Here is a 25379-nt window from a genome sequence, read left to right on the forward strand (position 1 = left end):
CGTCTGTGGAGCGATGTGGTGGCGTCTGCTGCTCAGAAGCAGAACTGTAAAGCTTTACCCACCAATGAGAAACCCCGCTCAGGATACGTCAAAAGAGAGGGACCACAAAACAGGAATTACCCTCAGAAACAATTTAATCGCAAACAGGTCTTCGAGCCACAAAGGACTGCTGGAGGGTTTTTGAATAAGGACCGTCTGCCCTTCCAGGCATCTACCACTCACAACCTGGAGAATAAGGGGCGTCTAGATATCCACGATTCTCCAAATGGTCCAAGAAGAGACCTTGAACCATTAGATGAGCTGGAGATGTTTCAGGAAAAACTGGAGAAAAAGGATTTCTTTCTTGCTCAAGAAAAATACTTTAAGGAATCAGCAGAGAAAGATTCCCTTGTATATGTGAAAAAAATCAAAGACGCTGAAACTCGTCTGGAGGCTGAACGCCAGCTCACACTGGTCTCTAAAGAAGAACTCAATCAGTGCAAAGGCATTATTGAGGATCTACTTCAGTCGTCCAAAACGCTTGAAGAAGACGGTGAGTTTAAGTCCAAGCAGGAAGAGGCCCATAAGTCGGTCCTTGATGAAATAGAAAAAATAAAAAAGCAACTGGAAGAAGAAACGAGCTCAAATCTTGATCTGATATCTAAACTGGAGGCACAGGAAACATTGAAATTGAGTGTAGAGTTCAAGTTTGCAGAGCTGAAATTTGCCCTGGAAACGTCTGAGTCTTCTGCAACAGAAAACATCTCAGAAATGATAAGTGTCTCATCACAAACTGACAATGCTTATTTCGAAAATGTATCAGAACCTTCTGAACCAGAGAGGGTGTCTGAAAAAGAAGCTGAGAAATCATCACTAAAGGAGACTGAACACAGCAAAGACAAGATGTTAAAAGTTGTTGTAGAGAGTAGCATCAATGAACTTAACCAAGACTTTGCTGCAAACGTGGGAGTGTCAGGCCCAGAAGAGGTCTCTGAGCTGAAAATGACCACTGAATCGCAATTGGTTTCTGAAGTTTCTGAACAAAAAGCCAAGAAGTGTAGACGCAGAAAAAAGAAAAAGCCAGAGCAATCTGACGATGCAAATCATGTCATTGAATACCTCCCTCCACCTGAAGATGGTGTACCGACAGCTGACTTGATGATTGATGTAGATCTCACTGAAGAAAGTAACCAGCCTGAGGTCGGTGATAACTTAGCTGCAAAAGTGGGAGACCCTGAACCAGAAGAGTTGTCCAAACCGGTACCAACCCCTGAAACAACATTGGTCTCTGAACAGGATGGGGTTGCTGAACAAAAAGCAAAGAAGCGTAGGCGCAGAAAGAAGAAGTCAAAAAAATCTGAGGACGTTAATCAGGTCATTGAATACCTACCTCAATCAGAAGATGGTATACCAACACCAGACTTGATGATTTTGCAAGAGTTGGCAATAAAAGTAGGAGTTGCAAAACCAGAGGGCGTCTCTGAGCTGGTGGGAGCCGATGAAAAGGTCACTGAAACGACATTGGTCTCCGAACACGATGCGGTTTCTGAGCAAGAAGCAAAGAAGCAGAGCCCTAGAAGGAATAACGGGTCAGTAATTACTGAGAATTTGGAACAATTTGAAGTAATTGAAGAACTCCCTGAATCGAAGGATGCTGTTATAAAAGAGGACACCAAAATGGTATATAATCCTTCACTGTGGAGACGATTTAAGAAGTTCCTCACCCCGGCATGTCTGCGCCAGTACAAGCACAAGAACACAGTCCAAGATTGAGCGCAAAAGCAACCGGGCTGTCACCAAGTACACAACAAAAACAAGATTGACAAAACAAAATTGAACAGTTCCAAAACCGAAGCCATACAAACTGGCCCCCCTCACCAGGTCCAGTCATCACCCATAACCACCATCTCCTTCTCCGGTCAAGACATCCCCCTCTCTACCTCTGTTACCAACCTCGGTGTGAAGCTGGAACCACTTACCACATCAAACATCTGTATAAAACTTGCTTTTTCCACATAAGGAACATATCTAAACTCCGCCCGTTCCTCACTTTCTCCGATGCAGAAAAACTCGTCCACGCCCTAATCTCCTCCAGGCTCGACTACTGTAACAGCCTGCTCATCAGTATCCCCAACAAACACCTCCGGAAACTTCAATTCATTCAGAACTGTGCTGCCCGAACTCTGATAAAAACTCGCATACGCCCATATCACCCATATTCTTCAGAACCTACACTGGCTTCCCATAACCTCAAGAATGCAATACAAGATTGCCCTCATCACCCACCTCTGCATCTACAGCAATGTCCCTCAATACCTCAAAGAACTCCTTACCGCTCACCAGTGTTGGGACTAACGCGTTATTTAGTAACGCATTACAGTAATGCTGTTAGTTTTGGTGGTAACTAATACTCTAACGCATTACTTTTTTAATTCAGTCACACATTTACCATTACCAAACGGTACCTGCTGAAATGAAGGCTAGAGGGGCATTAAATGGGAGCATTTAAAATATATTTTTTTTAAGTAACTAAAAAGTTACTTTTCATAGCATTACTTTTTGGTCTAAGTAAGGCTGAACACAGTTACTAACTGAGTTATTTTTTAATGAAGTAACTAGTAACAGTAACTAGTTACTGTTTTTCAGTAACTAGCACAACACTGCCCCTCACTCATCCACCCGTAACCTCAGCTCACAAAAGACCAACCACCTCTATCATCCCCCCCACGACTCTGCTCCAAGGGAGGCCGAGCCTTCTGCTCCGCTGCCTCCACATCTGGAACTCCCTCCCTGAACACCTACGTCCACCCCAGTCGGGGGACACTTTTAAAAAGGGGCCGAAGACTTTTCTGTTCAGGAAGTGATCCATTGGGCGGTGCCTCTCACCCTTCTTCTTTTCCCCTCTCTTCTCCTCTTCCCTTCCTCTCTTCCCTTCCTCTCTTCTCCATTTCCATTTTTATTTATTATAAGTATCTCACAGCCATCATTTTTGTCCATCGTTCCTGTAGTTTCCTGTGCTGGCCCCCTTTTTTCTCTTTTGTGCATGTTTGCAGGCCGGAGCTTCAGGAGCTGCGAGCTGGCCTGCGATCCCCCTCTGGTCATCCCGCTGCTGCTTCCACCTGCCTGCGGTCCCCCCTCTGGTCATCCCGCTGCTGCTTCCACCTGCCTGCGGTCCCCCCTCTGGTCATCCCGCTGCTGCTTCCACCTGCCTGCGGTCCCCCTCTGGCCATCCCGCTGCTGCTTCCACCTGCCTGCGGTCCCCCTCTGGTCATCCCGCTGCTGCTTCCACCTGGCTGTGTGGATGTCTGCTGTGTGTGGTGCTGACGTCCCCGACCACCCCAGTCTGGCCTTCGGCAGGAGGGTCCCCCCTTATGAGCCTGGTCCTCATAAGGGGGGGAGTTTTTCCTTGCCACTGTTTGGCTTAAGGTTTTTCTCCCACTAGGGGAGTTTTTACCTGCCATTGTTTTTGTAATAATTGCTTGGGGGTTTATGTTCATGTTCTGGGTCTGGGTTGGAAAGATCCTAGAGACAACTTTTGTTGTATTAGACGCTATATAAATAAAATTGAATTGAATTGAAGTCTTTCCCTGGTCTTTTATAGATGTTTCTATTGTCTCTGTGCTTTTATGCTTTTACTTCTGTTTTTTTATGTCTTGATTTTATTCCTTTTTGTTTATTTTGTTTGCTGGTATCTGCAGCACTTTGAGATTATTTTATGAAAAGTGCTTTACAAATAACATTTATTATTATTATTAGATGAAGAGCATCGCAGAGGTTTATGTTCACTTTCAGTAAAAGTTTTGGGTTTCCTCACATTATTAACTTTTACTTCAAGAAATCAGTCCCTTCCTAATGAAGAATAAATAAAAGGAGTTAAAATCGAGAGTTTTTTTTCATCAATCTTTTCATCATACTGTGATTCTCGATTGGTGGGAAAGTGATATGTACAAATTATCTGCTCTATTGTGGCTTTTTTTTCTTAAATTTATCTTCTAAAAACTGGTCATGTACATGGAGAAATCATGCTCAACATTATTATTATCATTCTTGGAATGAAGAATATTTCAACAAATACTTAAAAGGAATTAAATAATTTTTATTTTGTGCGTGTTTATTGGATAAAGGCGTCATCCAGAGGTCCTACGTTTGCATCTTTTCCAGGTTGCAAACTTTGCATCGCTTATACTCAGTACTGGAGTTGAGGGGGGATGAGGGGGATGGCATCCCCCCCTGAAATAAAAACCTGTGAAGAACAGAGTCATATTGATAAGTTCAGAAAAGTGTTTTTTATTTGTGTGTTTTGATGTAAGCCCAGTGGATATTTAAAGCTTACAGAAGGCTGCATTTAACTGCTGCTATGTCATTCCTTCAGTATTTCTGCAGGTGTTTTGGTCATTGCTATTATTTGTAATATACTATATTATTTGTAATCAGCACAAATTATTTGTTCCCATATGATAAAATCCACAACCCCCCCTGATTTTTTTTTTTACAACTCGAGTACTGGTTGTGGCCACTGCATGTATTTGCTTTACTTACGCAGTGAAAGGTTTCCTGCATCAGGGTGGCTCTACGGGACAGACATTTGCCACAGCCATGACTGCTTTTTTATGATGCTGATCCCTTCGGACAAGAAAGTGCTCCTCTTTGTTGCTCTTCCAGAGCATTTCCAAAGGGAACATCATGGAGATCAGCTCTGGCTGCTGTTCATGTGCTCCCCTCCTCTCCGTCACTCCCTTCACTATTGTTCTGTCCTTTTCTGGCTCAGTAAAGTCCCCTGGGGGTGTATGAGAGATCTGACTCTCGCACAATACCTACTCATGGAGGCTTGAGTGCTGGATCCAGAGATGGACAGAGAGAAGGAAGAGAGAAATAACTCATGGGCATTTGTGTGTCTTGGTTGTTGTGGTTTGTTTCCAGAGGCTTGGTAGAGTAGCCAAAAATTGTACTCAAGTAAAAGTACTGTTACTTCAGAATAATATGACTCAAGTAGAAGTAAAAATTATTCATCCAAATAATTACTTGAGTAAAAGTAAAAAAGTACTTGGTGAAAAAACTACTGTAAAAGTACTGAGTAACTGTTGAGTAACGTCTGATTTATTTTTTACAACCATTCAAACAGACAAAAGTGCAAAATAATCATCTTCAGGCAAATTAAATCAATAAAATAATAAATAAATAAATTAAAATTCATAAAAAAAATTGAAATAGCTTAAATTAAAATAATCTTAAAGTAAATTAAATTACTTTAATAAATAATAAAATAATAACAGAATAAATAAAAAAATAAATTAAGCACAAGTAGCACAAAAATTCAAGCCTTTGTACTTTTTTAACCAGGCTCCACAGGCAGAACTAGAACCATGAACTCATATAAACTCTGTGTGTGTTTGAGTCTGTGTATATGTGACAAAACATGCAAAAACAAACATTTTTCCCAAAGAATCACCCAGTGATGTCATGACATTGACGCGTACGCGGATAAAAGGGGTAAAAGAAAAATAAAAATAAAAATAAAACGAGCTCAATGTAGCCTAATGTAGCAGAGTAAGAGTAACAGTTTCTTCTTTACAAATCTACTCAAGTAAAAGTAAAAAGTATAGTGATTTAAAACTACTACTAAAAGTAAAAAATTTCCCAAAACGTACTCAAGTAAATGTAACTCGTTACTACCCACCTCTGGTTATAAATACAAGGTTAGTCAGAGGATACAGGGAAAAACTTTTCATAGTTGATTAAAAATATATTGCTTTTTTGTTGTTTATCAAATAAAGATATTTAATGAGAGAATTTTAGTAGAAAAGGTGCAAATTTAGGAGTAGCACCAGCAAATTTTTGTTTGTGAATAAAGAATTTAGCGTAAATAATGATCAAATTCAATAGGTGTTCAAGAGCACGATCTTTAGGATAATCAAAGTAACAAATAATATATTTAATATTAAGTAAATAAACAGATTTAGCAGCACTGAAAAAATGAAACTCAAGATGCTCGAATTTTTTTTGGATGTGTCACAGTGAAAAATAAATGCAGAAATGTTTCTGTTTCGTTGTTACAAAAAGTACAGGAGTCATTAACATCTGTAAATTTAGCAATGATACAGTTGACAGGGTATATGTTGTGTAGAATTTTGAAGTGGACTTCTTTTGCTTTGTTTGAGATGCAATATTTATGTGCTAGGAGCCAGGCTCTTCTCCAGTTTATGTCTTCAATGTGAGATCGCCAATATAATTTACCTCTAGGAATAACTTGGTTCTTTTTTTGATAACACTGGCGTATATGCTTGTTATTACACTTTTTATCTGTTAGTTCCATTCCATTGATGGCTGTTAAGTCTGAATTATGGTTCAGCGTTAAATCGACGCGTAGCCTACGGCGTATGGTACGCGGCGACGCGCAGGGTACGTCATGCAATGCCGCGTACCCTACGCCGTAGGCTCTGCGTTGGTGTAACGCGGAACCATAAATCAGCCTTTTAGATGTACTTCCTTATGTTGACGTCGTAGCGGGACTTCCGTTTGAATCCGTGAGAGAGCTGCTCTGATCCTGTGATAGAGCAGATCATTATGTTCAAACCCAGTTAAATTAGCGACGTACTTGTTGCGCAGGCAAATTGGTCAAAAAACTAAGCCAGTTTATATTTTTTATTTATTGAATTGAATTGAATTGAATTTAATTTAATTTAATTTAATTTATTTAAACAGCGGCGGTGGTCACGTGACGGTGGTGACGTCACAGCCCTGTGATCCTCCCGTGGTTGCGGTTCAACACCCGGCAGCAGCAACAAACTCTACAAGCTCACAAGTTTGGAGACAGACACAGTTAAATCAATCTTAGACGGAAGGAAAGCAGACACTCCAGCGTGTTTGTCCGCCGTGAGGAGCCAGGATGACGGCGGCGGTGTTCTTCGGCTGCACCTTCATCGCCTTCGGGCCAGCCGTGTCCCTGTTCCTGTTCACCATCGCCAAGGAGCCGCTCCGGGTCATCTTCCTCATAGCGGGGTGAGACAAAGCAGCCCTGCTGCTTCAGGTTTACCACAGGGAGGCTACAGTCAGATCCATGCAGGTTTATGTCCAGGAAATACAGCAGAAAGCTGCTAACTCACTAGCTCCGTTAGCTACCTAGCTTCCGCTTCAGTGTGACTCAATCACGCACCTCTTGGCACAGGAACATAATGCATCCAGCTTTATCCAACAGAAACATGATCCAGCCTTATTCAACATAAACATGCATCCAGCCGTAACCAGAATAAACATGATCCAGCTTTATCAAGACAATAGTCAGGAAACTCAGGGATGCATTCTCCTTATTAGCAGGCAGATCACCCATCAGAGAGTGGTTAGTGATCCTGGTGGGTTTACTTCATCCATGCAGTTTGATGCTGCAGCTTCAATCGATCAAGTTTCAATAAACTGACCAGAATGACCCCCAGATTATCTGTTATTAGTTCCTTTTTTTTTATTAACACTATATTTGTTGCCATTTTTTTTCCAATTATTACAACAATACAGTTATATCTGTTAATAAAATGTGCAATAAAATAGAAAAAACAAAGAAAAAACACACAAGCATAGCAGACATAAAGATACAGAGACAAAAACATTACACACAAAACTAAAAAAAAACAAACTAACAGAATCCTCCCTACATTATCATTCAACAGAATCATCCAGTACAGGTCCCAGTGGATTACTCTTCATAAAACGCCTGAACCGCATGAACAGATTTGCCAAAAGTCATCAGATTTCCCTTTCATGGCATATGTCAATTTCTCTAATGCAAGACAATTTGAGAGTTCTTTGTACCATTGCTTGATGTCTGGTTTGGCTGGGTTCTTCCAATGTTATTGTATGTTTAGCCTGGAGAAGAGAGTAAGTTATCATACTCTTCTTTTTACTGTTTATTTTGAAGTTATTAGGAAATATACCTAAAATACACAATTGTGGACTTATAGGAATATCTTCTGAGATAATCTGGGATAAGATACCAAGTACTTCTTTCCAAAACTTTGCGATCTCTGGGCATTGCCATAAGCAGTGACATAATGTACCCCTCTCCACGTTGCACTGTACACATTGGTCCGGTATATTAGGATCAAAACGATTAAGTAGAGAGGGAGTAATATACGTTCACATAAGCCATTTGTATTGTAAGAACTCGTATCTGGTATTGATCGTCTGTGTTTGGGCTTTGTAGCAAGCCCTCTCCCAAACTTCAGCACTTATTTCTATATTTAGATCGTTACACCAGGCCAATCTTGTGGGAGGCCATTGCAGTGACACTCAAACTGACTGATGATGAACTTGGAAAGTCTGACTTCTCACTTCAAATGCAACCGACATAAACTTTTTCAAATATTTGTTTCAGAGCTTTCTTCTGGCTGGTGTCGCTGCTGCTCTCCTCCACGGTGTGGTTCATCTCGGTTCAGATCAGCAACAAGGACAGCGCTGCGCAGCAGAAAGGTCTGCTCATCTTCGGCGTGGTGCTGGCAGTCCTGCTGCAGGAGACTTTCCGCTTCGCTTACTACAAACTGCTGAAGTAAGTCACCGCCACAGTGTTTGATGGCCTTATAGACAATCTTTCAGTGTGAATCTTTTCATCATCTCCTGATATGACCGTTTTATTTGACTTCAAAAGCAAAGTTCATCCCTTCTGTTGGATAATAATCTCACAGCCCCTTCAGTTTCCCAGCATATTTATGTATTTGAGCTGTTTGACCCTGTGTCTCATCTTCTACACTCGACTATTTGCTTTGATTGACTTCCTTCCTGACACACATTATTATAATTTAATCTCTTGTTTACGCCACACAGTGAAACTGATGTGTGTTTATATCTTTGTTCCTCCGCAGGAAGGCAAATGAAGGCCTGCTTACTCTCAGTCAGGAGGAAACCATGCCGATCTCCATACGACAGCTGGCCTACGGTACGCTTAAACAATTTAAATCACCTTCCCTTATATTTATTTTCCCTCATTCAATCAGAAGGCAGACATTATTGATCACCCATAATCTAATATACATTATTGGCACTAGATTGTAAACATTTTCTGAAGTTAGTTTTGGTTATGGGGGCACTTTTCTAGTGTTTACTTTTTTAAATGGTTTTTACTTCTCTGTGTTTTACTGCCTAAGTTTGTTGTTTCTGTGTTGTTGTTTTTTTTCACACTCTTAAAAGCTGTAGAATACTTTGGAAGAATGTTTAAAAATATATAATTTTTTTACTGACATCATCAAGATTCTGTTTAAATAAAAAGTGATTTTAATGTGCAGAAATGCCAAAAGTCCCTGAAGTGTATCTTTTCTTAAAGTTTTCACTGTCACCTGGTGGGAAAAAAGTGTGTGTTAAGTCGGTTCTGAGCCTTGATCATCTTAAAAACATTTGATTAAAAAAAGTTGATGCTTTTCTTGTGTAATGTTTGAAAATGTACCTGTAATAATCAGTAGTAGTATTTAGTCTTTGCACATAAATGCCAGACTGCGGTGCAAAACCTGCTTGAAAGAAATAAAACTGGTTTGTTTTTATTCAGTTTCTGGCCTCGGCTTTGGGTTCATGAGTGGAGCGTTTTCCGTGGTTAACATCCTGGCTGATTCTGTTGGACCTGGGACCATCGGGATCCATGGAGACTCACAGCACTACTTCCTGTCCTCAGGTACCACTTCCATTATGCTTAAGCTTTGATAAAAATGTTAGCAGGTTTATGGTGCCTCTAGTTTTGGAGCTGAAGGCACATCATTTGTTTTCATGAAGCAAAACTGTGCGAGAAAAAGCAATTATGGAAAATGTTATATGAAAATGAATTACTCGCCGAATCAGAAGAAGCTTATTTACTTTTTGCTCCTGTACTCATTCTGTCTTCATCGTATAAAAGTACTTCCGCCAGTTACCTTACTACTACTACTGCTACTACTAGTAATACTAGTACTACTACTCTACAGGCCTATTGTGTTCTCTTAGAAATATTGAAGTACTTGAACTATTAACTCCACATGTATGTGCGGCACAGTAAGTATCCATTAAAGTCAATAACTTGATATGGATTTCTCCCTCAGTGCAAATTAAAGCACTCTGGGAAAAGTCGCTTTGCTGCCCGAGAATAAGTGGATGTAATCTGACTTCTAAACTGGAATATGATATTATCTGGCTCTTTTAGGGAATCAGAGAGTTATAAAATAGTATCTCTATGTATGTCAAACTGTTCTGTAGTGTCTTGGGATCTAAATGCGATTTAAATGTGTAAATTTGCCACTTGAGCTAAGCTTTCTACGCCCTGCAGCTGTTTTTAGTCTAAGCTCATTTAGCAGTGTTACATTTTTCTGTGGAGGAGTTGTAAAAGCAATTTCTGGGGAGTTCAGTCGATTTATGTGCCTTCGTAACGAGTGAGTGCAACATAAAGTTGAATGTAGAACGTGTGAAGGTCCCATTGCGATTCGAGCATGTTGTGCTGTTGTTTCATTGTTGGTTTTTGTTTTGTTTGTAAAAGTCGAAAAGGTCAAATCTGACAAAGAAGATCTGGAGACATGAAAAGATAAAATAAGTAGACTTTACATTTTGCTGCCAAGAAACCAAATGAACAAGAATGAGCCGTGTGATATCCTGGATTTCTAAACCTGATGCACTACAACCAAATATAAAAGTTCCTTAAATCTTGAGCTTTGTGGCCTTTTATAGGCTGTGATTCCTATCAGACCAATATAGGTGTATAAAATGAAGGGTTTTGTTTTTACTTTGAACTATTATGACCCCCGCTCCCCCACCATTCATAACACAACAGCATGTAAACAAACAAATGAAACTACTTGTTTTTCCTCTTTCCTTTCCTCTTTTAGCCTTCATGACTATGGCCATCATCCTGCTTCACATGTTCTGGGGCGTCGTCTTCTTTGACGCCTGCGAGAAGCAGCGCTGGTGGGCGGTGGCCGCCGTCGTCATCAGTCACCTCGTAGTGTCGTGCCTGGTGAGTCTATGGAAGAGCAGGAAATCACACACAAACTGAAAACAAATCAATCTAAGGCAGCACCCACCGTGCAGGTGATGCAGCTAAGACAGAAAACTGTGAAAATGAGGAGGTTGTGTGTTGATGTAAACAGATTGTTTTGAGACATTACTCAGTGGTTTACAGAGATGCACCCCCTTAAGAAAAAAAAAACAGAAACAATAAAGGTAAGCTGAAGGTATAAAGTAATAATTTAAAATGTTTGATGTTAATTTCTGTCTCTTCTTCTGCTGCAGACCTTCCAGAACCCCGAGTACACCTCCAGCCTGATTCCCACCTACGTCATCATGTTCCTGATGGGCGTCTGGGCGTTTTACACCGCCGGCGGATCCCTCAGGAACCTCAAACTCTGCCTCACCTGCAAAGACAAGGACTTCCTGCTGGCCAACCACCGGCCGAGATAACTCGCGCTCTACAGAGTTACGGGACTCGATCCAAAACATCCAAAGGGTGTGGACATGTTCATGTTTTTGTCCTCGAGACCTGATTGTCCGTAAAAACGTTTTTAGAGGAGTAAAGATGGGAGATGATTGTGAGTCATGTCCCACTTGGTTCGGGTTTGTCTTCAGTTGAAAGTCCCCCACCCCCATTCCTAATACAATAAACTCATAGCAACACTCTTAAACTCCTTCACGTATTGCGTTTGACAGTTCTGACGGTTTACAGCTGGTAATGGCGACGCCGTCTCAGCGGATCTGTCAAGTTTGTGTATATAAGGCTGCATTACTGAATAACGGGATGTAGATAGTGGAACATCTGACCATCTGTAGTCTGATCGAGAATCCGCCTTTTTACATGACTGGTTTTTATGTGTTTTATCTCAGTTATCCTGAGGTTGCTGGCTGTACTTTAGTAATAATCAGAAATGACAAGTTCAATTTTACTTATTTTTGCTCATTAGGCTTTTTCCTCCTTTTCGATCGGAAGAATTGATGCTGAAGAACTTTGGCCTTTTTTTTTCTGCTGTAAACGCATCGTAGATGCGGGCAGGTGGAGGCGTTTGCACTGATCTCTGGATGTCAAGTTTGATATTTTCTCATTTATTTTTAGTTTAGGGGGTGAGTGCTGGAGTTAGAGTAAACATGTTTCTTTGTGCCTGATTTTCTTTGATCACCTTGTACAGTTTGTAATGACTTCTGCGGTGTCGTTTAACACATTTGACTTGTAAGTTGGTGAAAATGCAGATTTTTGATTCAGAAGTTTTTGATGGTGCTCAAGTCCTTTTTTTAAAAAAAGAAAAAGGAAAACGTACTGGAGAAAACACCTTTGATTCAACAGCCAAAGTTCCCACGATTGTAGAGAAATAATGTTCGTCAGTCCATGAAATGTTTTTCAACATAAATTTAAATGCTAATGGTGCAGAACCTGATTACATTTGAAGAACTCAAGTAATGTTGGCATTGTGTCTGGTCAAGAGTGATTGGTTTCATTTCAACTTTGTATGATTCACCAGCACCGCACATGGTTGTCTGCCTATGAGTGAATTGTTAAACTTTGGCCATCTAACTTTCCATGGAACCACCAACAAGATGTTAAATTATTTCTGCACACTTTGGTTTGTGAATAAAAATAAGCATTCCAATAGACCACTGCTGTCATTTCTCCTTTCTAAGTAGGACATTTTAGCATCCTTGGAGGTTATCGTTGTACAGGACTTTTCTGTCACATTTGTTAATAATTACTCGCATAAAGTATGGTTTGTGGGTTTCTTGAGAAATAAATAAATGATTAATCATCAGACTTATTAAATCAATGTTCAGGGAAAAAAAATAGACAGCAGGTTTCCTGTTTGTTCACAAAAATGTGAGCTGTATGTGAGCTAAAGGGACTCATCACACATACAGATCTGAATTGAGGAACTTTTCATGTTGCCTCCTGAAGCGTCCCTCCGTTCTCGTCTTTTGGTCCTGGTTCCATTTATGAAAGCGGACGCCTCCCGGCCGGTCCGCTCAAAAGCCCGCTGGGGTCTCTGAGGGCTTCGGCCAGTCAAAGACCCTTTTAACCACACAGAGAGACGGACACAGGAAGCGTTTCCTACGCCGAAAAGCAGACTTTCACATGCAAATGCAGGTATAAACGAGGGGTGACATCAGGGTCACAGCGGCAAGACAACAAGCCTCAGTTCGGTTATTAAAGAATCAAGCATTTGGGTTCAGTTCTCAGCTGTCACGCTCTGAACTGTGACCAGAAGAGATGAAGAGAAAAGGGTTTAGTTTTGAAATGTCCTCATTCACGCTTAGATATTTAATAGACTTTTTGAAAAAGAGCAAAAACAGCTGTAGTTACGGCTCTCTATTTTGGAACGTTAATCTTTTGACCTGGAGGTGCCAGAAGTGGGAAAAGTCAAATATCAAATTCTCTTTAATGTTTTTCCTGTGCTGATTTGTCACCACATAAACACTCACTGGCCACTTTATTAGGTACACCTTGCTAGTACCGGGTTGGATCCCCTTTTGCCTTCAGAACTGCCTTAATCATTCGTGGCATAGATCCAACAAGGTCCTGGAAACATTCCTCAGAGAGTTTGGTCCATATTGACATGACAGCCTCATGCAGTTGCTGCGGATTTGTCGCCTGCACATCCTTGATGTGAATCTCCCGTTCCACCACGTCCCAAAGGTGCTCTGTTGGACTGAGATCTGGTGACTGTGGTGACTGTTTGAGTAGTGAACTCATCGTCATCATGTTCAAGAAACCAGTCTGAGATGATTCTTTATGAGATGGTGCGTTATCCTGCTGGAAGTAGCATCAGAAGATGGTACACTGTGGTCATAAAGGGATGGACATGGTCAGCAGCAATACTCAGGTAGGTTGTGGCGTTGACACGATGCTCAGTTGGTACTAATGGGTCCAAGGTGTGGCAGGAAAATATCCCCAACACCATTACACCACCAGCACCAGCCTGAACCGTTGATACGAGGCAGGATGGATCCATGGTTTCATGTTGTTGAGGCCAAATTCTGACCCGACCATCCGAATGTGGCAGCAGAAATTCAGACTCATCAGACCAGGCAACGTTTTTCCATCTTCTGTTGTCCAGTTTTGGTGAGTCTGTGTGAATTGGAGCCTCAGTTTCCTGTTCTTAGCCAATAGGAGTAACATCAGGTGTGGTCTTCTGCTGCTGCAGCCCATCCGCCTCAAGGGTGGACGTGTTGAGTTACTGTTGCCTTTCTATCAGCTCCAACCAGTCTGGCCATTCTCCTCTGACATGTGGCATCAACAAGGCATTTCCGCCCACAGAACTGCCACTCACTGGATATTTTCTCTTTTTCGGGCCATTCTCTGTAAACCCTACAGATGGTTGTGTGTGAAAATCCCAGCAGATCAACAGTTTCTGAAATACTTCACTACCTACCACTACCTAATACTACCAACAACCATGCCACGTTCAAAGTCACTTAAATCACCTTTCTTCCCCATTCTGATGCTCGTTTGAACTGCAGCAGATCGTCTTGACCATGTCTACATGCCTAAATGCATCGAGTTGCTACCATGTGATTGGATGATTATAAATTAACTAGCAATTGGACAGGTGTACCTAATAAAGTGGTCGGTGAGTGTACAGTGATGTGATTGTTTTAAAGTCAGGTTTATCTAACTTAAGGTAAAAACCAATGACCAAGATAAAACTTGGTACTTTAGTAGGGATTGAAAAACAATTTAAGCGACAAATAAATGTATAATTAAGTGGTTTGGACTTTTAATTTGCTACCCGCACATGTAGCACTTAGCTACTGAGGTGTTACAAAAGTAGTAACACTTGAAATGAGAATGTTTTGACAGATTTGAAAAGTTTAATGCAAAGTAATAGCAATTAGCACCATAGGTGAGCATGAGCTAACCGAAAATGGGTATCTGTGATTGACCACAGTGGTCGGGTTCCAGCCGGCTTCTTGGGCCGATATTTTTCCCTTGGATTGTAAGGCGATGCTGCCCAGTACAAGTGTGATGTCACAGTGCGTTTGTCCAGTTTTGCTTATAGAGCATGTTAATACCTGATTTCAACTCAATCTTTTATCTGCTTTCTTTTGTTTTGAAGCAAAGATGAAATAATCAAAAAATGTCAGGTAATAGATTGAGTTCTTGAAAATGTAAGTCATTTGCTTAAAATGCTTCCAATTTTTATGGTAAACCTCAGATTTTTGTGAAACCTGAAGCTGAAAGTTGAAGCTGAACATTTACAATATGATCTTATCATAATTGTTTTATTTCAAACATATTGTGTATGATGGCAAACTCACAAAATACTATTACTACTATTATTATTATTGTTATTAATAATAATAATAATAATGATAATAATAATAATAATAATAACAACAACAATAATAATAATAATAATAATAATAATAATAATAATAACAATAATAATAATAATAATAATAATAATAATAATAATAATAATAATAATAAACTATCATTGTCCAAATACTTCAGCTGTACTTTTACATATATTACCCGCTTGTCCGGCTTTACCAACTGGTTACCACAAGGGCCTGCTGTTCCAGGGTGTCTCATCAAGTCTCAAATTCAGGTTTAAACGGATGAAACAGGGCTAAAGAAAACGACAATTTAACAATAGTTTAAAAACCCTTCTGCAGATGAATTGTTGCGAAATATTATTAGAGTACAATTTTTCTGCCAGATGCTAGTCCTGTCAAGTCTCCCGTTTTCGCTGGGAAACTACCGTATTTTACCTCTTTTCCCGCTGTCCTCCCGTATAAACATTTTCCCGTAAATATCCCGTTTTATAATATAATAATTTTTAAACAGCAACCTGAATTGTCACTAACATCGCGAGAACTGCGAGAACTGTCTTTCTGTGTGGAGTTTGCATGTTCTCCCCGTGCTTGTGTGGGTTCCCTCCGGTTACTCCGGCTTCCTCCCACAGTCCAAAAACATGCATAGTAGGTTAATTGATGATTCTAAATTGCCCGTAGGTGTGAGTGTGACCAATGACCATGCAAAGGATACAGCGGGTATAGAAAATGGATGGATGGATGGAATGTCCAAAGCATTTCAGTGTCAACAAAGGTAGAACAATCAGATTCCTAGCACATAATTGTAGTGTCTAAGTGGTTGACAGGTAGTTATTTTAGATTTTTCGTAAATCTGTCTTAAAATGTAAGATAATGGACCTCGGTTGGGCTGGTGGTGGAAAATGTCCCTTATTTTTAAATCCAAAACTTGACAGGTATGGTTCCAGGGTGTCTCATTAAGTCTCAAATTCAGGTTTAAACGAATTAAACGGGGCTAAAGAAAACGACAACTTAACAATAGTTTAAAACCCCTTCAGCAGATGAATTGTTGTGAAATATTATCTTCAATGTGAACATCTATCAAACCTGTGTGTTTATGTATAAGTATGTATGTTCATCTCATGATCTGCCACTCAGCTTCCAGAATTTTTTTAAGTTTTCCTCAGACATCCATTCATATCAGACACGACACTCAAAGGACTTTCACCTTCGTTTATGCCGGACTTCACACAATCAACGCACTTTAAAATACAGAGGACCATCACTAAAATCAATATCTTCTGGCTTTGTTCAAAAAACACTTGAAAAAATAATTATTTCGTTAAGATCAGAAACACTTCTGGAGTTGTTAAATTTTTTTTATATACTTTATAAACTTTATAAAGGGGAGGCATTTTCATAAGCCTTTTTGACTTCCACTGTTCTGCCATTTTTTTGCTGCTTTGCCAAAAAATGCTACCTAATGGTTGCAGAGCTACAATTTTACTGTGTTTTACTCCCTAGCCCACTTCCTTCTCCCCCAAGTGATACTTGTCGCTTGCCAGGCCGTCATTGTAAATAAGAATGTGTTATTAATGACCTGCCTGGCTAAATAAAGGCGAATGACTGAATGAATATCAAATAAAGCGATAGAATTGTTTGTTTTTCTCTCTTTATCGTATAATGTTCACAAAGTGTAATGCAATTCATGTCATGGGTAGTGTATTTTGAAGGATCAAATACTCAACATCCCATATTATCAATTCTACATCGTGCAAGAAATGATTGGCGTGGCAATCAAACTTTGAAAATCGACTGTGCGCATGCGCAGAACCATAAAAAAAGTAGCATTCTCGGCAGGTAGCAAGGATTGACAGAACAACACCTCTCCTGCACAATGCTTCATTTGACCATTGTTTTTACTGTTCTGTTTGTGAAACTAAACTAAACTAAACTAAACTAAACTAAACTAATCTAAACTAATTATTAAACTAGGATTTTCTGCCAGATGCTAGTCCTGCCGAGGCCCCGCCCCCGCGCATATTTTATGTTAATGAGCAGGTGCGGGTCTTGAGGCGCCGCCGCCGCCGCGGAGAGCCGGATGGAGCAGCAGCAGCGGAGCGGCGGGTCCAGCCGGAGGGGTTTCACCAGGTGATGCTGTCCGAACCCGACTGAACTGCGGGTCCGCCCAAGACACGAATGGATCCCCGTTTAAGGCGCAGCAGCTTCAAAGCGCCGTTTCCCTTATTAACGTTTATCCTCATTTATCAAGGTGAGTCACCTGCAGCTGGAAACACGCGCAGGGTCAAGCACTGAAGCAGATGTCGCAGTTTGAGTTTTGAATAGTTAGGGAATGTTTTATTGGTCTTTTATTACTACTATTTTAATGTTCAAACTTCTTTGAAGTTAATTACATGGTATTGTATACTTTCTGAATGATTTTTGTTTATATATTTGGCACGTTAATGACTTTTTAACTTTGATTTTAGCACATCTTTCTTGGAGTATTGAGAGAGTGAACGTTTCAGACGGGGATCATTTTAATATGTGAGTTTTATTTTTTACCAATTTATGTATTAAAAAATAGAAAGACATTCATTCTATTATTTAATTGCAGCACATATAAATGCTTCTTCTAATGCTTGCAATTTATATGTAAATGTTTGTCACTTATCAATGTTTTTTTTCCCATGCAAACTGTTACACAATAGCCTGTCTAGAGTTTTTAAGTGAAAAGAGCTGAAATGATGGGTTAAAATCGTCCTATCAGTTGGCTGTATGCATATTATCTGAATTATTCAATAAATGATTCAAAGATTCAGTAGTTATTGACCCTCAAATGTAAATATTTTATGTTTTGCTGTTCACACAAAGAAAATATGAATAGAGAGGATGTGTCAGAGCTGCAGAACTGCAGTTTTCTAATTCTTTCTCTGAATATTTGATTTGAAAAAAAAGGATTTTTGATTACAGAACAATGCTAAAACTATAAGCATTGGTTATTGTTTATTTTTTTTGTTTGTGTGATGGTCTGGGTGATTCCTGTCTGGGGGTGGGCTCCCGGTGTCAGGGGGGAAAGCGACAGCGGGAACAAACCTCTCCTTGTTTTCCCTGTCCCAGCAGCGGGAGCAGCAGGATAAAGCAGCAGAAATGGGACACCGCTTCCCAGGGAGGGCAGGTAGGCAGCTGCATTGATCATTGATGCTGATGGAGCTGCTTCAGGCAGCAAACATGCATTCAGAGACCCCCCCCCCCCTCAACCCCCCCAAAAAAATCCCCAACACGCACATCAGAACAACTTTTTGTATTTTTTTGTGCGTGAAAAACATCCAGATTGTGATCTCAGATGTGCAAAGTAAATTATCTCAGTTTAATTACATATTAAACGGATCTGAGGATCTGAGTATGCTCAATGTCAAATACATATACGTTTACATTTTTCTTCTAGTTTTTCTAGTTTTAAAGTCTCACAGTGTATTCAGGCACTGATTGGAGGTTTTCTGTGAAGCTCTTTGTGCCACATTCAATTGCATGAAATTGCTGTATAAATAAAATCTGATACATTTATTACCTGACTAAACCTTATGTGGTTAAAATGTGAAATTGAAGAATTACACATTTATTTTCACTGCTAAGACTTCATCTTAATAGAGTCTAAGTAAACATCAGTTGAAGTGTCTTGAACGTTTATATTTGGGTATAAATATATAATATTTCCTCTGAGATCAGGCTGAGACTGGACCTAGACAACATGTAATATATAATCTGATAATTTACACCGTGTTTTCGTGCAGAGCTAAAGTTGTTCCCCGGTGATATCTGTTCCTCGGAAGCAGACATATGAGGGAGTCCCAGCAGGAATATTCAGTAGCTGCCCTGTTGTCTCGCTCTTCCTCCATCCGAGCTGCTATCTGCCTGAATGCGGTCGCCCTTTTGTCTGGTTTCCCTTTGGCGCAGGGCGGCGTGAGAATCCGGTCCAAACTATGGGAGTTCATAAGCAAACAAAGCAATTAGTAGCACAGGTTGCAGGCCACAGGTGTACAACGCTCATCTATCGCATGTAAAATCTTTGTGCATATGATGCCTTTAGAAGTTTACTCATCCCTGTAGTGTGTTGGACCTCTTCTGTGTTCAGATCTCTGATCACTGATTAATAATTCGTAGTCAAGCACTCTCTGGACCTCCCTTGCCAGTTGCTTTGTTCCTGCTCTCTGGGATGAAAGCCTCTGTTTCAGAGCTCAGATATCGGGGGAGCTCAAAGAGTCGGGACAAGGCTGGACCGGCGGTTTACGAATGCCAAATTGACTGGAATATTTTCTAATCAAATTTAATGCCATGTTTTTGCGTTTTCATCGTACCATTAAACAGGGACAGTTTAAGTGCCAAAATATGTCAGCTTTAACTCTTTAAACCCTTATCTTCAAACTTAAGCAAATTTGGAACTTTCCTAATCAAAATTAACATAAGAAGTCCTCCCGTAGTGACATATGTGATGCGACGGGGGTTATGCAGAGGTACAAGATGCACAGATCTCTGGACTGACAGGTCTTTCTCCTCAGCTCCTCCTTTTCCCAGCCCTGCCAGCCAGGTCTGTCTTGTCTCTCTCTGCAACAAAAACATAATTCTGATGGGAATTTTTGCTACAACAAAACACAGAATTGTAAAAGTCTTAGGTTTTAATTACATCTGTATTATTAATCTGTCACCCGAGAGCTGAGCTTGTTTTCCACATTTGCTTAATTTTCTATTATATGTGCAGGATTAATTAAACGCATCGGATTGTTTTACAAGGACGTGATTTTGTTTTTTCTGAAATGGACTTGGTTTGCCCAACAATGCCAAGGTTCAGCATGAAAACCCACAGATTTAACATATTCGGTTCTTATGTATCTTGTTATGGCTACATTATAGAGTGGTTTCAACTGTTGCTTGAACTACCTGCTGATTGTATTTCTCTCCTTGAAGGACCTTCAGACGACAAACCCTGCACTGGAAACCAGCACATCTGCATCCAGTCAGTCACTGGTCAGCTGGACTGCTGGGTCCAACCAAACGTCTTCCAGGACAGAGAGGACACCAAAGGCCTCGTGGAACCCAGAGTCAGCTATCCGACTATCGACAGCCACAACATCAACCAGGCGATCACCAGTAAAGCTTGAACAAACCAGTAAATCCTTAAGCAACACAACAAAACCTGGTCAGTTATCAACTAGGACTGTACAATCTGGCCAATCACAAACCAGTGCATCACCACTCAACCAATCAGGGAGTACCACAGCATCAGCCAACCAATCATCAGCCAATATAACAGAAACCAGCAAATCAACAACCACAGAACCATCTGGTCAATCATCAACCACCGCTGTGACTTCCGTCCAATCACCTGCCAATACTGCATCTGCTGGCCATGTGGCAGGCAGTGTTAGAGAAGGCAACCCACCACCAACCAGGAGGAAGCCGGGGAGCCGTCCACCAAGTAACAAAACACCATCCAACCAACCACCAACCACCACAACGTCAGGCAGCGCAGCGCAGCCCAGCACGTCAGGAGCAACTGCCGTTCTGTCAGGCGGCCAAACACTGAGCGGCATGAAAGAAAGTACGGTGCCACCAGCCAACCAAATAAGACCCTTCAAAGAATCAGCCAGCCAGTCACCATCAGATGAATCCACAACCACACTCCCAAATGCATCAAAATCAACAGTCAGCAAAGACCAAGCCAAGATCACATCTGCACATTCAGCAGACAATAAATCAAGCCGTTTGTCACCCAGCCAAATGTCACTGAGCCAATCAATAACTCACTCAAACACATCTAATCAGTCCTCAATCACATTTTCCAGTCAATCACTAGTCACTTTGGAACCAGCAGATCAATTAAAGACTAGCTTAAAAACCTCCAACCACATGTCACACAGTCTAACACCTAATAACCAATTACTGTCAAAGTCGGGACGCACTGATCAATCATTGAACAGCTCAATATCCTCAAATCGATCAACACCCGGTTCAGCAATGTCAGGAAACCCAGTGAGTGGAGCCTTTTCACCAGATGAACGTTCAATGAATACTTCGCTGCTCACCGAGAAGACGAGGGAAGCCCTGAGGTCATTGAAACGTAGGATTCCAGGTAAGCGTTCAACAAAACTCAATGTACCATATAAATTAATTAAATATTTTATAGTAGGACAAGCACAAGCATCATTGGCATTTAATGGTCTTCAGTTCATTAGTGAATTAAACTGAATGCATCTTTATCTTTATTTAAAGTACATTTTTAATTTCAACATAGAAATTACTGAGTCGAAATACAGAACAGCAAGGAAGAAAAGGTTAAGGCAGTAATTGCTCGAGGTGGGTAAGAACAACTTATCTGAAATTAGTAAGTAAAACATTTGGAAAAACAACATGGTTGCTATGGTTACTTTGTGTTCTGCACTGTAAGGTTTGGCTGGTGTGCCTCTGTTGGTCCAAAAAGCTTTAAAGCCACTCCACTGGAGAATAGACATTAAAATCAAAAAGAACATTACAGAGACATCCATATTCTCAAATCACCCCTTGGTTTTTTGATTTTTGATGAGTGTTTTAAAACTTTTAGTTAAGTATTAAGCCATCACTCATCTTTTAAGCCAGAGGTGATCATATCTATACACTGTGGAGCTGGAAAGGGATATCGTAAAGCTTGACGCCTAATTCGTGTTTATTTAAGGAATTATTTTCCTAAATTAACCCAGATACTCTGATCATAGCAACACCAATATGATTTAAAAATGTTGTTGTCGTTGAAGTGAACACAGTATGGTAGTTTTTTTGAGATTGAAACATGAGATTAGTGCATGTCCAAACAGTTCTTTTTATGCACTTTTTTTTTTACGGTTAAAGTTAAAATACCTTGCTTTTTCTGCAGGGACCCTAACTACACTATTACTTATATGGAATTAAATTTTCATTCTTCAGAGGTTAAAACAGCAATTTAATAAAAAATAAAAATGAATGATTATAAATACCCAATCAGGAATTGATAAAGTATTTTTTTCATTTAAATTATAAATTATTTACACATAGCTCCAAATCTGCCATTTTGCTGAAAACACAGATTCTGTTCTAACTCAAACCTGCTTTGATACAAATGGTTTTTATCCATGAAAAAAGTTTACACTCATTACCATCTAATAGTAAAACAAGGGTTGTTTTAACTCCAGAAGGTTACTTTAAACACAGACAGGACCGTGTTTCGGGGTTCTTCCCTCTGGAAACAGAAGGAAAATAGCCTGCTCAGGTTTATCATCCGTCGCTATTTAACATGGCCGTCTTGTTATAATATGAGCTTTTGCTCAGCGTGGTTGACCAGCCAAGCTCGCTGTGAACCCACTGAGCATATGGTGTGAGTGGAGGGTCGAGGGTCATCATTGGCAGTCTGCGGTGCGTTCAGTGACCACACCTGTTACAGCTGTTATATGGCCACATATGACAGGTGGGGTTTTTGCTTTGAAGTTGTGATCGGCAGACGCTTAAAACTCAGTCATGTGTCACCGGTGACATGTAACGGCAATGGTACTTATCACCTGGTGCTTCATTTCTATCAGCAAAAGCTCTCCTATCCTGTGGTGTCTCTCAGGGCTTTGTTCTTGGACCCATTTTGTTTACTTTGTACGCATGACCGCCTGGTCATTTCCTTACAAAGTTTGGTTACATTTTCCATCGTCTTCATACTGACAATGTATCCAGGTTCTTTGCTCTTTTTGTGTCAGTGAGTTAAATGGTTATTTAACTCATTAAGTCCTGGTTAACTGCAAACAGTCAACTATTAAACTCAAGTCAAACTCAGACAATTGTTGCTCCTGTGAAATCTGGTTTGCATAACCTCAAAGTCATTCTGGACAGTCCTCTGTCCTTATATGCTCATAATCAACAGCTGACTCGCTCAGCTTTTTCCACCTTAGAAACATAAAACAATTAAGACGTGTTGTTTCTAAGGCAGAAATGGAAATGATTTGTCATAGGGCTGCACGATTAATCGTTAAAAAATCGCGATCTCGATTCATGCTTGAACGCGATCTCATTTCAAAATGACGACGATTTAAAAATTAAAAAAAAAAAAAAAAATTTTTTTTTTTTTTTTTTTTTTTTTTGGATGATTATTGTTTTTATGTTCAATGTCAGCTGTTACAAAGTTGATGCCAGTCTTTTATCAGGCACCATCATATTTTTTGTAACGTTTACCTTTTGTATCGGCAGCTTAATAGCAGCAAAAGGCAATGGGGGGTTCATCCCAGCCAGAGGAATAATTTGTTGCCTCAGAACTACAGGATCTGTTAAAGTCCCCTTTCTGAAAGGGTGTTCAACTCAGGGAGGAACAAATATTGTTCAAAATTGTTATTATTGTTTAAATTATTCAAAGGTTTGTGTAAAGAAGACAAGAGATGTTTATTGTTAATATATTTTTGTTCAGCTGTTGCAAAGTTAAAGTAATAAGTGCAATAAATTTTATATTGGAAAAAAATCGTGAGAGAATCGTGATCTCAATTCTAAGCAAAAAAATCGTGATTCTCATTTTGTCCAGAATCGTGCAGCCCTAATTTGTCATGTCTTCACTGCTGTAACCCTCGCCCTACTGTACAGTAATTCTCTTTTACCTGTCTGAACAAAAGATTGGCTGCAGTCTGACCAAAATGCAGCTGCAAGCCTTTCATCCAACTCTAGGAAGGGAGACCGCAGTACTCTGATTTAAAAAAAACTCTTCACTGGCTTCCAGTCAGTTTTATGATTCTTGTTTTAACATCCAAAGCTCAATGGTAAGGCACCGCACGATATCTCTGAGGCCTCTTGTGGTCGGCCTCTGAGATCTTCTGAGCAGAGATTGCTGCTGGGCCTCGTTCTCATTTCGACACGCAGTGATCTTTCTGGGTGGTGGCACGGAGACTTTGAAGCTCTCTACCTTCTCTTGTTTTATAGTCTCAGAGGACACTTTTACAAAACAACTGAAAGCCTTTTTATAAATGTTTATGTAACATAAAGGAACACAAATCTTATTTTTGAATGCATGTTTTAATATAAATGACCATCTTTTTAAAGTCCCTCAGTCCAGTGTGCAGCTGTGCAAGTGTTTTTCTGTTTGCTCTCAGGGGAGTCATGCGAGCATCCCTGCCTGAACGGAGGACAGTGCATTCATCCAGAGTCATGTGACTGCAGCTTGTACCAGGCCACCGGGTACAGGTGTCAGACAGGTAAATCCTGACCACACACCTCCCACACAGTCCTCTTTACAGAATCCAACTGCACTGGTTTAACAGTACTGGCTCCACGAGTCCAGTATCATTTCAGTACACACACCGCATTAAGCAGTTTAAGAGAAAAGCAGATCAGTAAAAGTTTACAGCAATGTGGCTTTCATTACAAAAAAGCAAATTGTTTTTAATTTGACTGAATGTAAAAGTGGAGATCATGTGTTTGGGGTTTATTGATAGTTTTGTAATTCTTCTACCTCTCGATGGCTTTAAAACAGTTGATTCTGAAGGTTTAATATGAAAATAAATAGTTTATCCCATTTTTCTCATTACGGAGCTTATTGTTGATATGACATCGTTTTATAATAACTTTCTTCTCTTTTTTATTTCAATACATCCAGTTCCAAATCCCGGCTTTGAGAGGGAGATGACGTGTAGGTCGTGGGGTCAGTACAACTTTGAGACCTTTGACGGCCTCTACTTTTACTTCCCTGGTCGGTGCACGTACACGCTGCTGAAGGACTGTGAGGAAACCACCCAGGCCGCCATCGTCATCCAGGTTCGTTTTAGAGAAAGATAATCCTCCTGACTCTCAGCTGTCTGCCAGTTTTCAGTTCCACCTCTGCCTCCCGAGCGAGGGAAGGTTTGGACTCAGGCGGGGCGGGATTCAGTGAGCTTCAGTCTCAGCCTAAAGAAAAGATTTGCTCAGCAGATTGGTGATGAAAGCTATCGGGTCATTAAAGTCAATTACCATTAACTACTGCAATTATCCTTGAAAGTACCTGCAACAGACCAGGACTTTGTTCCCTTCGACAGGCAGCAGATATTTTATCTTTTTAAGGGAAAACCAAACTGGAAAAACGGAAAGATCCAAATGTATTATAGTTATTGATTATGTAATAACAAGCATTTTACTGACATGCAAACATGACATCGCCAAGC

At 40.3% G+C, this 25379-nt stretch overlaps 2 protein-coding genes across 2 annotated transcripts in view; both read left to right on the forward strand.

The window, feature by feature from the left end:
- The first annotated feature begins 6674 nt into the window (after positions 1 to 6674).
- aph1b (APH1B gamma secretase subunit) lies at positions 6675 to 12558 on the forward strand. The gene is made up of 6 exons (XM_061738343.1): positions 6675 to 6978; positions 8345 to 8515; positions 8829 to 8902; positions 9506 to 9628; positions 10806 to 10933; positions 11209 to 12558. The coding sequence occupies exons 1-6, from the start codon at positions 6866 to 6868 to the stop codon at positions 11374 to 11376; spliced, it is 777 nt and encodes a 258-aa protein (XP_061594327.1). The 5' UTR covers positions 6675 to 6865; the 3' UTR covers positions 11377 to 12558.
- A 3375-nt stretch (positions 12559 to 15933) lies between these two features.
- The window catches only part of otog (otogelin), a 72555-nt gene continuing 63109 nt past the window's right edge, over positions 15934 to 25379 (forward strand). The window contains exons 1-5 of the mRNA XM_061734694.1: positions 15934 to 15951; positions 18334 to 18388; positions 20176 to 20358; positions 24336 to 24437; positions 24839 to 24996. Coding sequence (XP_061590678.1) covers positions 15934 to 15951; positions 18334 to 18388; positions 20176 to 20358; positions 24336 to 24437; positions 24839 to 24996 — 516 coding nt within the window. The remainder of the gene's footprint in view (positions 15952 to 18333; positions 18389 to 20175; positions 20359 to 24335; positions 24438 to 24838; positions 24997 to 25379) is intronic.

Source organism: Cololabis saira, chromosome 2 (assembly GCF_033807715.1).
Source record: "Cololabis saira isolate AMF1-May2022 chromosome 2, fColSai1.1, whole genome shotgun sequence".
NCBI lineage: Eukaryota > Metazoa > Chordata > Actinopteri > Beloniformes > Belonidae > Cololabis > Cololabis saira.

What these genes read in the sequence shown, in the direction of transcription:
- aph1b (XM_061738343.1), top strand. Translation starts at nt 6,866, where the DNA reads ATGACGGCGGCGGTGTTCTTCGGCTGCACCTTCATCGCCTTCGGGCCA. An exon ending in GTCATCTTCCTCATAGCGGG is followed by an intron (nt 6,979 to 8,344) that starts GTGAGACAAAGC and finishes TATTTGTTTCAG; the next exon opens with AGCTTTCTTCTGGCTGGTGT. An exon ending in GCACTACTTCCTGTCCTCAG is followed by an intron (nt 9,629 to 10,805) that starts GTACCACTTCCA and finishes TTCCTCTTTTAG; the next exon opens with CCTTCATGACTATGGCCATC.